Raw genomic sequence first — 12199 nt, 5'->3', positions numbered from 1 at the left:
TTTTTCCTAACAAAAATAAAAACTCTGTTTAAGACAATTTTTTCTTGGTTATAGTGAGTGTTTAGAATCAGTTTATTGGTAACGTAATGGCTTAAATGCAATTTACTTATTACTATTCTAAGTACAAGTTATGTTTTTTGTTAATGATAAGATTTTTGAAACTTAGAGTCTAAAAAATATTTTTTGAGTAAAAATAGATCAACTTATACTTAGATCAATTTATATTTAAGTTAAAGTTTTTATAGATTTGTTGTTATATTATAAAGCTTTTTTTTTCAATAAAAAGAACAAAAATTATATATGTAATTTAACTCTTTTAATCTGTGCCAAAAGTCAAGTTTTAAGCAAGTTTTAAAACTTTGTTTTGAATATTTCACCCACATATTTCTTTATAATCAAAAAATAATAATAAAAGTAGTAAAGAAGAAAAAGAAGAAACTTTGTGACTAAAAAGGTACACTTTATAAATTTTGTTTTTTCTACTTTTTTTAGATAGAAAGATATAAGTAGAACAGATAAATAAAATTTTTTTTTTAATTGTAAAATGAAAGATACTTAAATAAAACAAATTTTATAGATAAAATATTTAAAAATAATTTTTCAACAATTAGATCGTAAATTTTTAATAACTATTTTAATAATATATTTAACTAATTGGAAAAGCTAATTGATTTTTCTATTACAAAAAATTTAAAAAATTTTCTACTTAAAATGAAGAAAACGTTGTATTTTACAGAAACAAATTTAATTTTAATTTTATATTGATATAAAATTAAACGTCGATATTTACAAACAAAATCACAGGTATTTCCCTAACATGAAATTGTTTCTCCTTCTTGTCTCACTGACCGCTCTGACATGCAGTTGGCCGGCTCGCAGAGCTCCGAGCGTTGAAGAAAACTTCTACAGCAGTACAAAAAAAAAAACGCGGGAAACGTCGACAAGCGAGCTTCCCTGCTGCACGGGGAGCCGAACAAAAAGGCGTTTGAAAACCGAATGAGGGTCGATCGCGCGAAACCTCGACTCATTGAGATCATTGATAAAATTATCATTTTCCTCATCACGGATCGGCTCCTAAGATCGATAAATTTGCACAAGATGCCGTGGAAAGACGACGGAAAGGTGACATAATAAAATGAAATAACTGATTTAATTAGAAAATGAAATAAAAATTTGAAGTAGATCATCAGTTTTACAGTGACGTCACAATACCTCAAAAAACAAATAACAAATCAGTAATAAAAGTCATCAGCGATTTCTCCTTTCCTCTCGACGGCCATCTCGAAGCCGGCCGACGTGTTGACGTCATCGCTGACGAACCGCACGTACAAGTACTCTGACGTCACAACGAACTCGCGGTCGTACAATCGGAAGGCGTTGGTCAGGTTGGCCAGCTGCCGGTCGCCGGGCAGGTCGCCGTCGTAGACCAGAAGGAAATCCCCGTCGCTGATACCGTGCACGTCCAACCTCAGGACGGAATTGTTGCCGGCCGTGAGCAGCCACGAGCAGTCCATGTCGTTCTCGTAGTGCGTCATCTGGTCGTAGAACATGATGTACGTCTCGTCGTACACCACGTTTCCGCTCGAGCAGCTCCCGAATGACTGCTGAGAGGAGGAGCGAAGGTCGAACTGAGGGGCTGTGAGGAACTCGTAGTCGATGTAAAAGTGGGAGAGCTCGTCGGAATTGGAGCGCATCTCGATGCGGATCGAGTCGGACACGGACTGGTAGTAGCGGTGCCGGTTGTTCGAGAACAGGCCCCGCTCGCTGCCCAGCTGCGCCCCGCTGCCGTCGAACACGTCCAGCTCGTCGAACTCGGAACCGAAGTCGTTCACGAGCTGCGAGACGAACACGTGCAAGCGGACCCTGTTGCTGCCGAAAGACTGCACCGTCCACGAGCAGTTGCCGCCGTTCAGGTTCTGAGGGTAATAGATCCTCTTGTCGCTCGCCTCGAAGTCGTCCAGCAGAATTCCCCCGCAAAACTCCGAATCGGGAGTTTGAAGGCGCGAGTCGCCGCTCACCACTTGCTTGTACGACGCGGCGAACGCGCCTTCGTTGATCGGCGAGGCGAACTGGTGGACGATCAAAATCTGGTTGCTCTTCGACTTGAAGGAGTGGGTGGCGTTGCGGTCGTCGGTCACCATCGCCAGCAGCCTCACCTCATTCTCCTCGCCGCCGTCGTAAACCTTTATGACGTCACAGTCCGGCATGACGTCATACAAGTCCAAATCGACCTGCACCTTGTTGTTCGAACCGGCCGTTATCAGCCACCGGCACTTGGTGTCTTCCGCAGAGTAACCCCGGAAGAGGATCCTTCCGCTCCCTCTGAGATCTTCACTCCCGCAACCCGTGATCACCTCGAAGTTATGCTCGAAATCTTCATCATTAACCGGCCTCACGCTTCCCCTGAACCCCCGCATGGTGACCGACCTGTCGCTGGTGAACACGATCAGCATGAAGTTGCCCGTCGAAGTGAACACCTCGCCCTCGCCAACCGTCCCGCCCAAGTTCAGAAGGTCATGGTCGGTGGAGTTGCCGTCGTGGACGGTCACGCGGTCGTAGCCCAGCTCCATCTCGACCTCATCGAGCCGAAACTCCACCTTGCGGTCGGTCCTGACCAACCAGTTGAAGCTGGCGTGGTTGGGGTAGTTGCCGGGGTGGTTGGGGGAAAATATGGTGGCGCTGTAGGTCGAAGGATCGCCTGAGTTCTGATTGGCGGAGAGGTCGATAAAGGTGAGCGCGTCGTCGGGAAGGAGGCCGTCCGTCGTCTCGTCCATGAACGCGTCCCGCTCGTAGTCGAACTTCATCTCAATTTCCTGCTTGCTCCTTATCCGCACCAGAGTGTTCGGTTGTTCGAGTACTTGAGGTTCAAACATGTCCACGGGTCCGTCTGGTATTAAAAAAATATTTTTTACGGTTTCAAAGTTTTTTTTTCTGTTTAAAAACAAACACTGTAAATTCGATTTGTATATTTGTTAAGCTCGTAAATATTCTTAAGTTTTTAAGGAAAAACAAAAAGCAAAAAAAAAATATAGTGATCTACCGTATTAAGGATTCGAAACAAGTTGGATCTAGCATTTTTTAATATAAATTAGGATCCGACGAGATCCTTTTTTAAATTATACAGGTCTTGCTGAATCTTAATTTTAAAACGGATACGAGATCGGGTTCCTGAGATCCCCATTTGACCCACCTAGGAAAACCCTGCATTAGATATTACTGGCAGTTTAAAAAATTTTAACTACTAAGATTCAGCCCAATCTCGATTTGAAAATGAGATTTAGATTTGTCTCAATTTAAAAAAAAAGATCCTGATCAATTTTCGAAATCAAGATTTGTCAGGTTCCAGGCTGTAACTTTTAGAATCCGGTAGATCACACAATAGGGTATTGAATATAATTCAAAAACTAATTTCACTAAAAGTCGTGTTGTTTAAGTATAGATTCAAATTAAGTCATTCTTAGGATAAAAAAGTTGCATTAAATATATTAATTAACCTTCGTAGTATTTGGGCTGATACTTGATGAGGTTCCTGTCTCGTTCTTCTTCGAACTGATCAACCAAGCTGCCGTCTGTTTTGTACGCAGTGAACTGCCTGTTCCCACTCACCACCGACAAACATTTGAAGTGGGAGATGATGGGAATGAGGACGCTCAACCTCACTTCAGAGCAAGACCGACCGCGGTTGCTCAGCACGATCTTTATTTGCTCCCTGCTGTGGCTTCCATCTAAACTGTCGTTTGCCGTATTCTGATTGGTTAAAAAATGTTGTTTAAAACTGTTATGCAACTTGTTATGCAAACTTGTTAATTTAGAATTGCAACGGTAGCAAAACCGCATAGTAATTAGCTTAAATGTCAGTTAATCAATTTTAAAGTGATTATTTACTTATATATATATAAATATATACATATTAAATATGAATAAGACTTGATGCATTAAATTTCAAGCCGACAATACTTTGTATAAAAATTTCGGTTTTATATAATATACACTCAATATTATAAGTTGTTCTACCTTTAAATCATAATTAAATAAGAAGTAATTTATTTGCAGTAAACAAACTGTGCTCATCCGTCTTTTAGGAGACAGCGTTTCAAAATTTTACCAAAATTAGTTTCTTAAACAGATTTGACGTTATTTTGATAAAAGTTGAAAATATTAATTAATAAAAAAAAAAATATTTTGAAAGCTAGTTACATTGAAATATGACTTTTGTAATTTGTATTTTCTATACAATAATTTACTTTGTCAAATCCCAAACAAACACATCTATTTACATATCGAAACTATTTTAACTATTTTCTGAACTGACTTCCTTAACCAAAATTAGTATGATAATCAATTATTTCGTGACATGTAGTTGATAAATTAGTGTCGGTTTCTAAGAATGATTAAATGATCCTTTTTAGCACTAACGAAAAAGTGTTATACTTTTCTATTTAAATGAATATACAAACCATTGTTTGTTTAAAAGTACTTTGAAATTAAATTTAAGCCTCAAGAATGTCAATATAAGTATCTTGGCTCTTTATGAATTAGGTGTTACATAAGTTTTTAAATTCATTATATCGCAATACATATATATGTATATATATATATATATATATATATATTAAAGGTTTTATACAAAGTTCTGATCGATAGTGCTCGACAAATCAAATTGGAGCTTAATATTTATTTATTTAATTATATAAAAACTATAATTCAAACAGCTGTTTCACACATTGAAATGTAAAATTTCATGTGATCTTCAGTGAGTTGTAGTTTATTATAATAGTAAACAGAAATTTCGATTTTAGAATTTTTTATGGTAATTATGACGTAGTAATGGTATCGTACAATAAACTGTACCATTACTACGTCATAATTACCATAAAAAATTCTAAAATCGAAATTTCTGTTTACTATTATAATAAACTACAACTCACTGAAGATCACATGAAATTTTACATTTCAATGTGTGAAACAGCTGTTTGAATTATAGTTTTTATATAATTAAATAAATAAATAAATATATATATATATATATATGTAAATCTTTTCAAAGACACCTTTATTTATTAGCACATATTCAATTATCTTTATCTGTTTAAAGAATGTTAATCTGAGAATACGTCTGCTTACATAAGATACCTTAAATGCAATACACAACCTGTTAATTTAAATACACAAACATCAAAACAAAATTAAGGTTTTTGTTGTAAGCTTACCGTAGTTTCCACCTCATTAAAATCATCGAAATCCACCACAAAAACTTCTTGTTTCGCTGTTAGAGGGTTAGTCAGCACACAAGTTGCTATGAAGAGTAATGTCAGGCAGCACAATTTTTGTAGCATCGCGTATTTTTGAACAGTTTTTACTCAAGAACAGCAGTTTAAATAAAATCTAATAAATGCAAAAAAGATAAATAACTATATATATTTTTATTTAACTTGTTTACTATAATATTCTACTAAATCTAATTATTATATAACAAAAATTACTGTATCTAAAATTCAACATAATGTTTAAAGCAACAACAAAGCATAAAGTTCATATTATCACAAAACATCATTTTTAAAGAATGATTAACAAAATCAATTGTAATAAAACGTGTTTGCTATACAAAAGAGAATGATAAATGAGACTTTAAAGACGACTATACGATAAACAATTTATCATTGTAATTGCTCTACTGACGAAAACATAATATTAAAAATACTTAGAATAAAATGAAAAGTTATCAGTGTAAAAATACTTCAGTAAGCTAAATAAGCTAAAAATTTCCGTGAACTAGTTTATAATTCTAAAATTTTGTAAGTAAAAAAACCTACAACTTTAGAGATAACATTAGATTTTTTTGTGAACCGTATACGCAAAAAAAAGTAAAAGTACTTTTAACAATTGTACAGTATTTTATGTGTGTCATGATGATAATAGTTTTACTGCATTTTTTTTATACAAACAATCTTGTAACTGCTTAAAGACAGCTGACCTTTGTAAGCAGTAATATTTACAACAATATAAGCTTTTGTTTATATAACAAATAAGTTTAATTTCAAAATGATTTGATTAGTTGGTTTTGTTAATACAATTTTACTCTGGTTTGTAATCACAACCACAGATATTTTTATCGTTTAAAGATAAGTGATAAAGAAATTTGGGATGTGGTTTACAAACCAACGAATATTTTATTTTAAGTTTTAGTTTTTCTTTTACAATGCATATAATGCACCTGCAGAAAACGTTAACGTTAAATTAATATCTTTATTAAATGAAGATTAGTAAAATATTACCAAGTATTTATCAATTATAATTATGTTTTGCAAAAATACAAATAACACCGAAAAACATTTCAGAACTACGTCAATTGCTTTGTAAGTAACTTTGTTACTTTTACTTCGTCATAAACGTTTTCGTTTTCGTTTAAAATATCTACCTAATTGAAGTAATTTGTTTTAAGCCTTTAGTGTTTACTTCATTAAAAGTATTACTTCAAAAATGTACGTTCAGTTAAAGTAATTAAACGGTTGTTATAATTAATACTAGTTTAATCAAAGTACTACCTTTTTTACTGTATTTCTTGTTCATTGAAATTTTAACTATAATATTTCTTCTTTTGAAATTATTGCCAGTAAAAATTTATAGCATTTATTTTGACCATTTGAAATAAATTAGTACATACTTTTAAATGCTAGATAATATTTCTGTAATGTTTGTAAAATATTGTATAACCTATTAGTTTTTTTTTATAGCCTTTTCAGTAACAATAAAAAATTCTAACAAGAACTTACTGCAAAAATAAACAAACATTTATACAATAACAATAGATTAATGTAAACGAATAAACCTAATTCTAGATTTAAATGTTTAATATTATTTTTTAAACTTTATTCTTCTAAGAAATAAAACAGCTTTACAAAGCAGTTTGTATTAACTTTATGTTATACAAAGTGTTTTATACTCTTTTTTTTTTCATACCGAAAAAGTATCAAATCTTTTTTTTCGTACTACTTTGCGTAATTTCTCACTTTTCAATTTAGCTAACTGTAGACGAAAAGTAAAGCAAAAAATATCTGTACCTGTCTTTTCGAGTTTATACTGCGTTTTAGATAAACTGATTGTAAAACAAAATTTGACTGAGCTTTTATGCATGCAAATTTAAAAAAGAAAAAAAAGTATGTTTTTTTTTTTTTGATCTGCTCAACACATCGCCGCAAGCATCCAACAAACATTTCTTTTTGGTTTTATGGTTGGAAAAATATAACGACATTGATGTTCCTTCACAAGAAAAAACTTTTTTATTTCTCCTTGTGTTGTGACATTTACAATAGTTTTGTTTTTTAAGTTGATTTTTAATAAATGTGTTCTTGTTAAACAAATTTTTATGTTGATTTTTAATAAACTGTCACGTTTTTCACATTTTTTCACTCGAAAACAATTTGACCGAATTAGCGTGCGCAAAAGTTCGTGATTCAGTTTTTTTGAATTAATGACAAGTTTTAAAGTTTGGTGTAATATATGAGCAACTGTTGGTTTTGTGGAATTCTTGGAAAACTTAATAGATTTCAATAAAGATCTAACACTTTAAATTTTACACCTGACAAAATAAGACAAACTTTTCGTAAATTCAATTTATTTGTAAAGTTTAAGATTTAAAGTTAGAATCAATATTTTTAAACATACTTTAAATACACATCAAGTTGAAAATCTAAATTTAGTAAACTAGTAAGAAACTATTTCAGCTTTAAAGTAAATTTATTTACCTATTATTCTAAAATCACTGTCTAAAATAAGTTCTATACAATTTTCATTCAACATTAATTCTTATAACTAATCAAACACACTTTTCAACTAACTTATTTTGGCTAATAGCTAACTGTGTAAAAATTACCAATAGACTTTAAAACTAATGCGTTTTCGATACACCATTATTTGTTTATTCTTATCATATGAAGTTATACGGAAATCAAAAGACTGAACTATCCGTTTTAAAAATTTATTAACTTTTTTAGTTGAAATAAGATTTAGTATACTTGTCTCTATAGTTAAGAGAACAGTTAGACCTACATTTTCTCAAATTAAAGCTGAAAATAATACATGTATATTAGAGTAAATTCAACTTTAACTACTTATAACGTTTTTATTTGATCAAAACTAAAATAAAACAGAAATTTCAACAATATTGAGTTTGTTTAACAAAGCATTTATAGCATTTTTTAACTCTCATACTTTTGCTTTTTTGGTTTCTGTAAATCAGATGTCACAAAAGTTTGTGTAGCAATATTATTATATGATACTAAAATTATCAAGTTCATGTTTTGTTTTAATATTTTAAATAATATATTTGGAATAAAATTTCTTAAAATTGCTTAAAAGGTCGTCTTTTTTGTATAAAAACAGTTTTAGATAGCATAAGAAAAATCTTACTATGAACATATTTATCAAGTTTAAAAATTTAAACATAATTTTCGACTTTTTATTGTTTTCAAATATACTTCGTGCGAATAGAATTATTGTACATCCAAAACTATTAATGTAACTTTCAGCAATAATTCTATTTTGCAATTTTCTAAATGTCAAGTTCTTGTAAATATATTAGTAAGAGAAAAATTAAATCTAATTACGTATGTTGCAAAAATAAGTAAACTATGTAGTTGAATAGCAAATAAGGATGTGATATATGTTCCTAAAAGATTATTTTTATGTGTATTTATAGTTTGAATTTATGTTTTATAATCATAAGGATGTGTTATTTATTTATAAGATTTTAAATAAATCTTGTACAATTTAATTTGCTTTTGCTAAAAGTAGTTTTGCATGAAAACTTTTTATTTTGATATTTACAGTTATCGAGATAATTTGACTTTAAATTCAAACTTGTCATGAAACTTACATAAACTGCATAATACTTTTGAAAAAGATATTTAATATAAGATTTTGATTACAAGGTAGTATGAATTTTAGATAAGTATAAATATTTTTTATCAATTTCTTATAACAACATTTTTATACTTTTAAGAAAAATAAACATCTTTTATACATAGATTATATATTGTAAAACTATCAAATAAACGCAAATTTTAAGAAAGTTTCAACATATATAGTGCAACTTTTTAACTTATACAAGATACACAAAAAGTAATATCTTGGTGTGTTTGGTATTTCATTTTTGAAATATTCTTTAAATTAAAAAAATATTTTTAAACACATTTTATCTGGTTGAAGTGTACATAAACGTCATTGTAGATTTTTTCACAGAAAATTATGTTTAGCGTATTAGAGCAGATAGATATGATGTAGTCGAAGTTTCATAAAAAAAATCATTTAATTCTCAGATTATATACTTATAAAAAATATATAAATTTATGTATATAAACTATTATAAAATTAAAATTATGTGATCCCTATCAATTGGAAAACCAAGAAGAAGGCTAAGAGTTGTTAAAAACGTTTAAAAATAATTTTACTCAAAAAGTAACTAAAAACACAGTAACAAAGTTAAAAAAAGCTACTTACATAAGTAAAAAGAAAAATTCGACTAAAGTCTACAGAGCCCAAGTCCGTGTAAGTCAAGTAATTTTCATTATATTTTATTGAGTTAAGTGATAATTTTCGCTCACTTACATCTTTACTGACGTAAGTGAGTTATTCTACATAATAACATTCAGGATATTTAAAATCGTATCCATACAACTAAATTATAGGAAGTAAAAAAACTGCGACGTCAATAAACATGTAAATTAAACGACGTAACAATCAAAACTCATTAAAAATTTCTTTTTTTGTGCATAACTGTAAAAAAAACTTGAAGGAGAAACTACATTAAATATATTTTAAACAGCTTAATTTAAGAAAAGTATTTACAATTTTAATAGTGAAAATGATATGAGAATGAACTAACTGATTTGTACACAAACAGATTAAAAAGGTGTTAATGTGATAGCAGTTATTCAAACTATTGTCTCTTTAACTTGTTGGAAAACTATTTTTATAGCTCATAGTGGCTACATTTATAAAGTTGCCTCAAAAATTATAAAGAGGAACAAAATTGAATTTTTTTATATAAGCTTATCTTGTCGAATGCTTGATATTTATAAAAATATTCTTAAGTAATTTAAGTATATGACCAAGTTTTTTTTACATTAAGAGTTGTTTACTTTAATTGTTTTCGAAACGTTTACTAGATTTAATTTCTTTTTGTTTTCTTTTATAAGTAAAGTAAAATTGTACGTAAAAGTTGTATATATAAAAGATAAATTGATATTTAGTTAAAAGCTATGTAGACACTAGTGAGATTCGATCAAACGAACATAACATTTACAAAAATTTAATTAAATGCTTATATTTAAATCAAAGTTTACCAAGTTAACTATATTTTGCTGTAGTAATCACGTAAACGAAAGTTGTTTTCACTGACTTTAATAAGCGTGCGCAAATAATCGTGATTCAATTGTATTGAAAAAAAATTATATTGTTAATATTTTGTAGTTGTTGGTCTTGTGGATTTTTTTTTTGTAAATTAAATTAGACTTAGTTAAAGTCAAACAACAAACAATAATATTTTAAAACCTTGTTTAAAAACTGTTATATTAGATGCAGTGTAGCTTTAAACTAAACTTACGATTTTTCAATTAGTTTTTTACTAAACAGCTTTGACTCAGTCAAAAAACCTTAATTTGTTATTATTATTTATATATTTTGCAATTCTTTATTTTGAAATTTAATTTCTTATAGTTTTACAGTTATTCATTAAGAAACAAGACTCAGTTTCGTGCTAATATTTCAAAGCTTTGTATTCATAAACTTAATTTTATAAATTTTAAACTAAATGTTTAAGGTTAACTAGAGTTACTTTAAAACAACTAAATTTTGCTTGAAAATAAAGGTCTATAAAAACCTAAATAAACTACTTTGGTTAGTTTTTGGCTTGATATTGACTATAGTAGCTTTTACTAATTAGCATATTCTTGCAAATTATTATGATTTTAATTGTAAAATCTATTGTACAGTTTTCATTTTGGATGATATTTTTGGAAGTTATAATATTAATAAATCATACACTTTAAATAGTCTTTTACATACCACAAACAATTTGCTTTGTAGTAATTTTTCGAAAGTTGATTTTAAACGAGTATGAAATTTACCTCAGAGTAATTTGTTGTTAATTTTGTGCCTCAACAACAATCTTTTGTTAATAGTGTTATCTAAATAGCTAAATTTTATTAGTTTTAATCAAAAAACATATACACCTTTATTCAAAAATATTATAGACAAACTTTATTTGATTTGTATTATATATTTTTTAAATTTTCTTTTTTTGCAAGAATTTCTTAACATTGCTAGAAGGTGATTCTTTTTATGTTTTTAATAAAAACAAAAAATATTGTTTGTGTAAATTATATAAAATACATATAAAAAAAACGAAAGCAACAAACAATGTTCTTTTAATAATCTTGTTTTACATAGTTTGTTATTTTTTTTTTTCAAAGTTTAGTTAGTTAATGTGAAGACCAGTAAAAAATTTATAAACTTTTCAAAAAAAATAATCTACAAGCTATTAGAACTATTAAAACAAACTATTATCACACTAAGCAACAGGACTTTCACAACTAAGTAGTTGCATCAAAAATATTTAGAAAATAACTTAAATATTTCTTACGATATATTCTTAAATTTAAAACTTTACATGCATCTTTTATAAGAAATGGTTTTCAGTGAAATTAAATTTTTTATTTACAAATAAGATTACAAAAACCAGACTTTAGAAAAAACAAACTATTTGGTGATTTACTAAATGAATACACCTAAAATAAATTTTTAATATGCAAAATACTTTATTTTTTCATATGCATTGAATGTTAAATAAATTTTACCGATGTTTAAAAACTTTGGTTATGAAACCTTTTCACTTCAAACCACTCTTTGTTTTATAGGTTTACAGTAAATTTTATTTTTTTACACTGTTATACGTATAGAATGACTTCTTATCAAAATTATTGTTAAGTATAAACTAAATAGCATTATTACAATGAGTATAACTTTTTGATACTTAATACTTACTATTACATTATATAGATCATATACGTACGTTGTATTCAGATATACTTCTCAAATACTGTTGTTAAAACATGTATAAATAAATATTTTTGATTCGTTATACTTTAAAAACTATTAAATGTCAAAATAAAACTAATTTTCTCACAATTAAAACTTAAAT

The 12199-nt window shown here is 29.0% G+C and overlaps 1 protein-coding gene across 1 annotated transcript; it reads right to left on the bottom strand.

The window, feature by feature from the left end:
* Nucleotides 1-729: 729 nt before the first annotated feature.
* Nucleotides 730-5378, bottom strand: LOC145840658 (scavenger receptor cysteine-rich domain-containing protein DMBT1-like). Its single transcript, XM_082947980.1, has 3 exons — nucleotides 5211-5378; nucleotides 3495-3747; nucleotides 730-2887 (listed from the first exon to the last, which is right to left on the bottom strand). Exons 1-3 carry the CDS (start codon nucleotides 5334-5336, stop codon nucleotides 1233-1235), a joined length of 2034 nt encoding a protein of 677 aa, XP_082804106.1. The 5' UTR covers nucleotides 5337-5378; the 3' UTR covers nucleotides 730-1232.
* Nucleotides 5379-12199: the final 6821 nt, after the last annotated feature.

This window comes from Thalia democratica, chromosome 7, assembly GCF_965202585.1.
Source record: "Thalia democratica chromosome 7, ktThaDemo2.hap1.1, whole genome shotgun sequence".
Lineage (NCBI taxonomy): Eukaryota > Metazoa > Chordata > Thaliacea > Salpida > Salpidae > Thalia > Thalia democratica.
The sequence above is the reverse complement of the archived record's forward strand: the minus strand, read 5'-3'. Positions and strand labels throughout refer to the sequence as shown.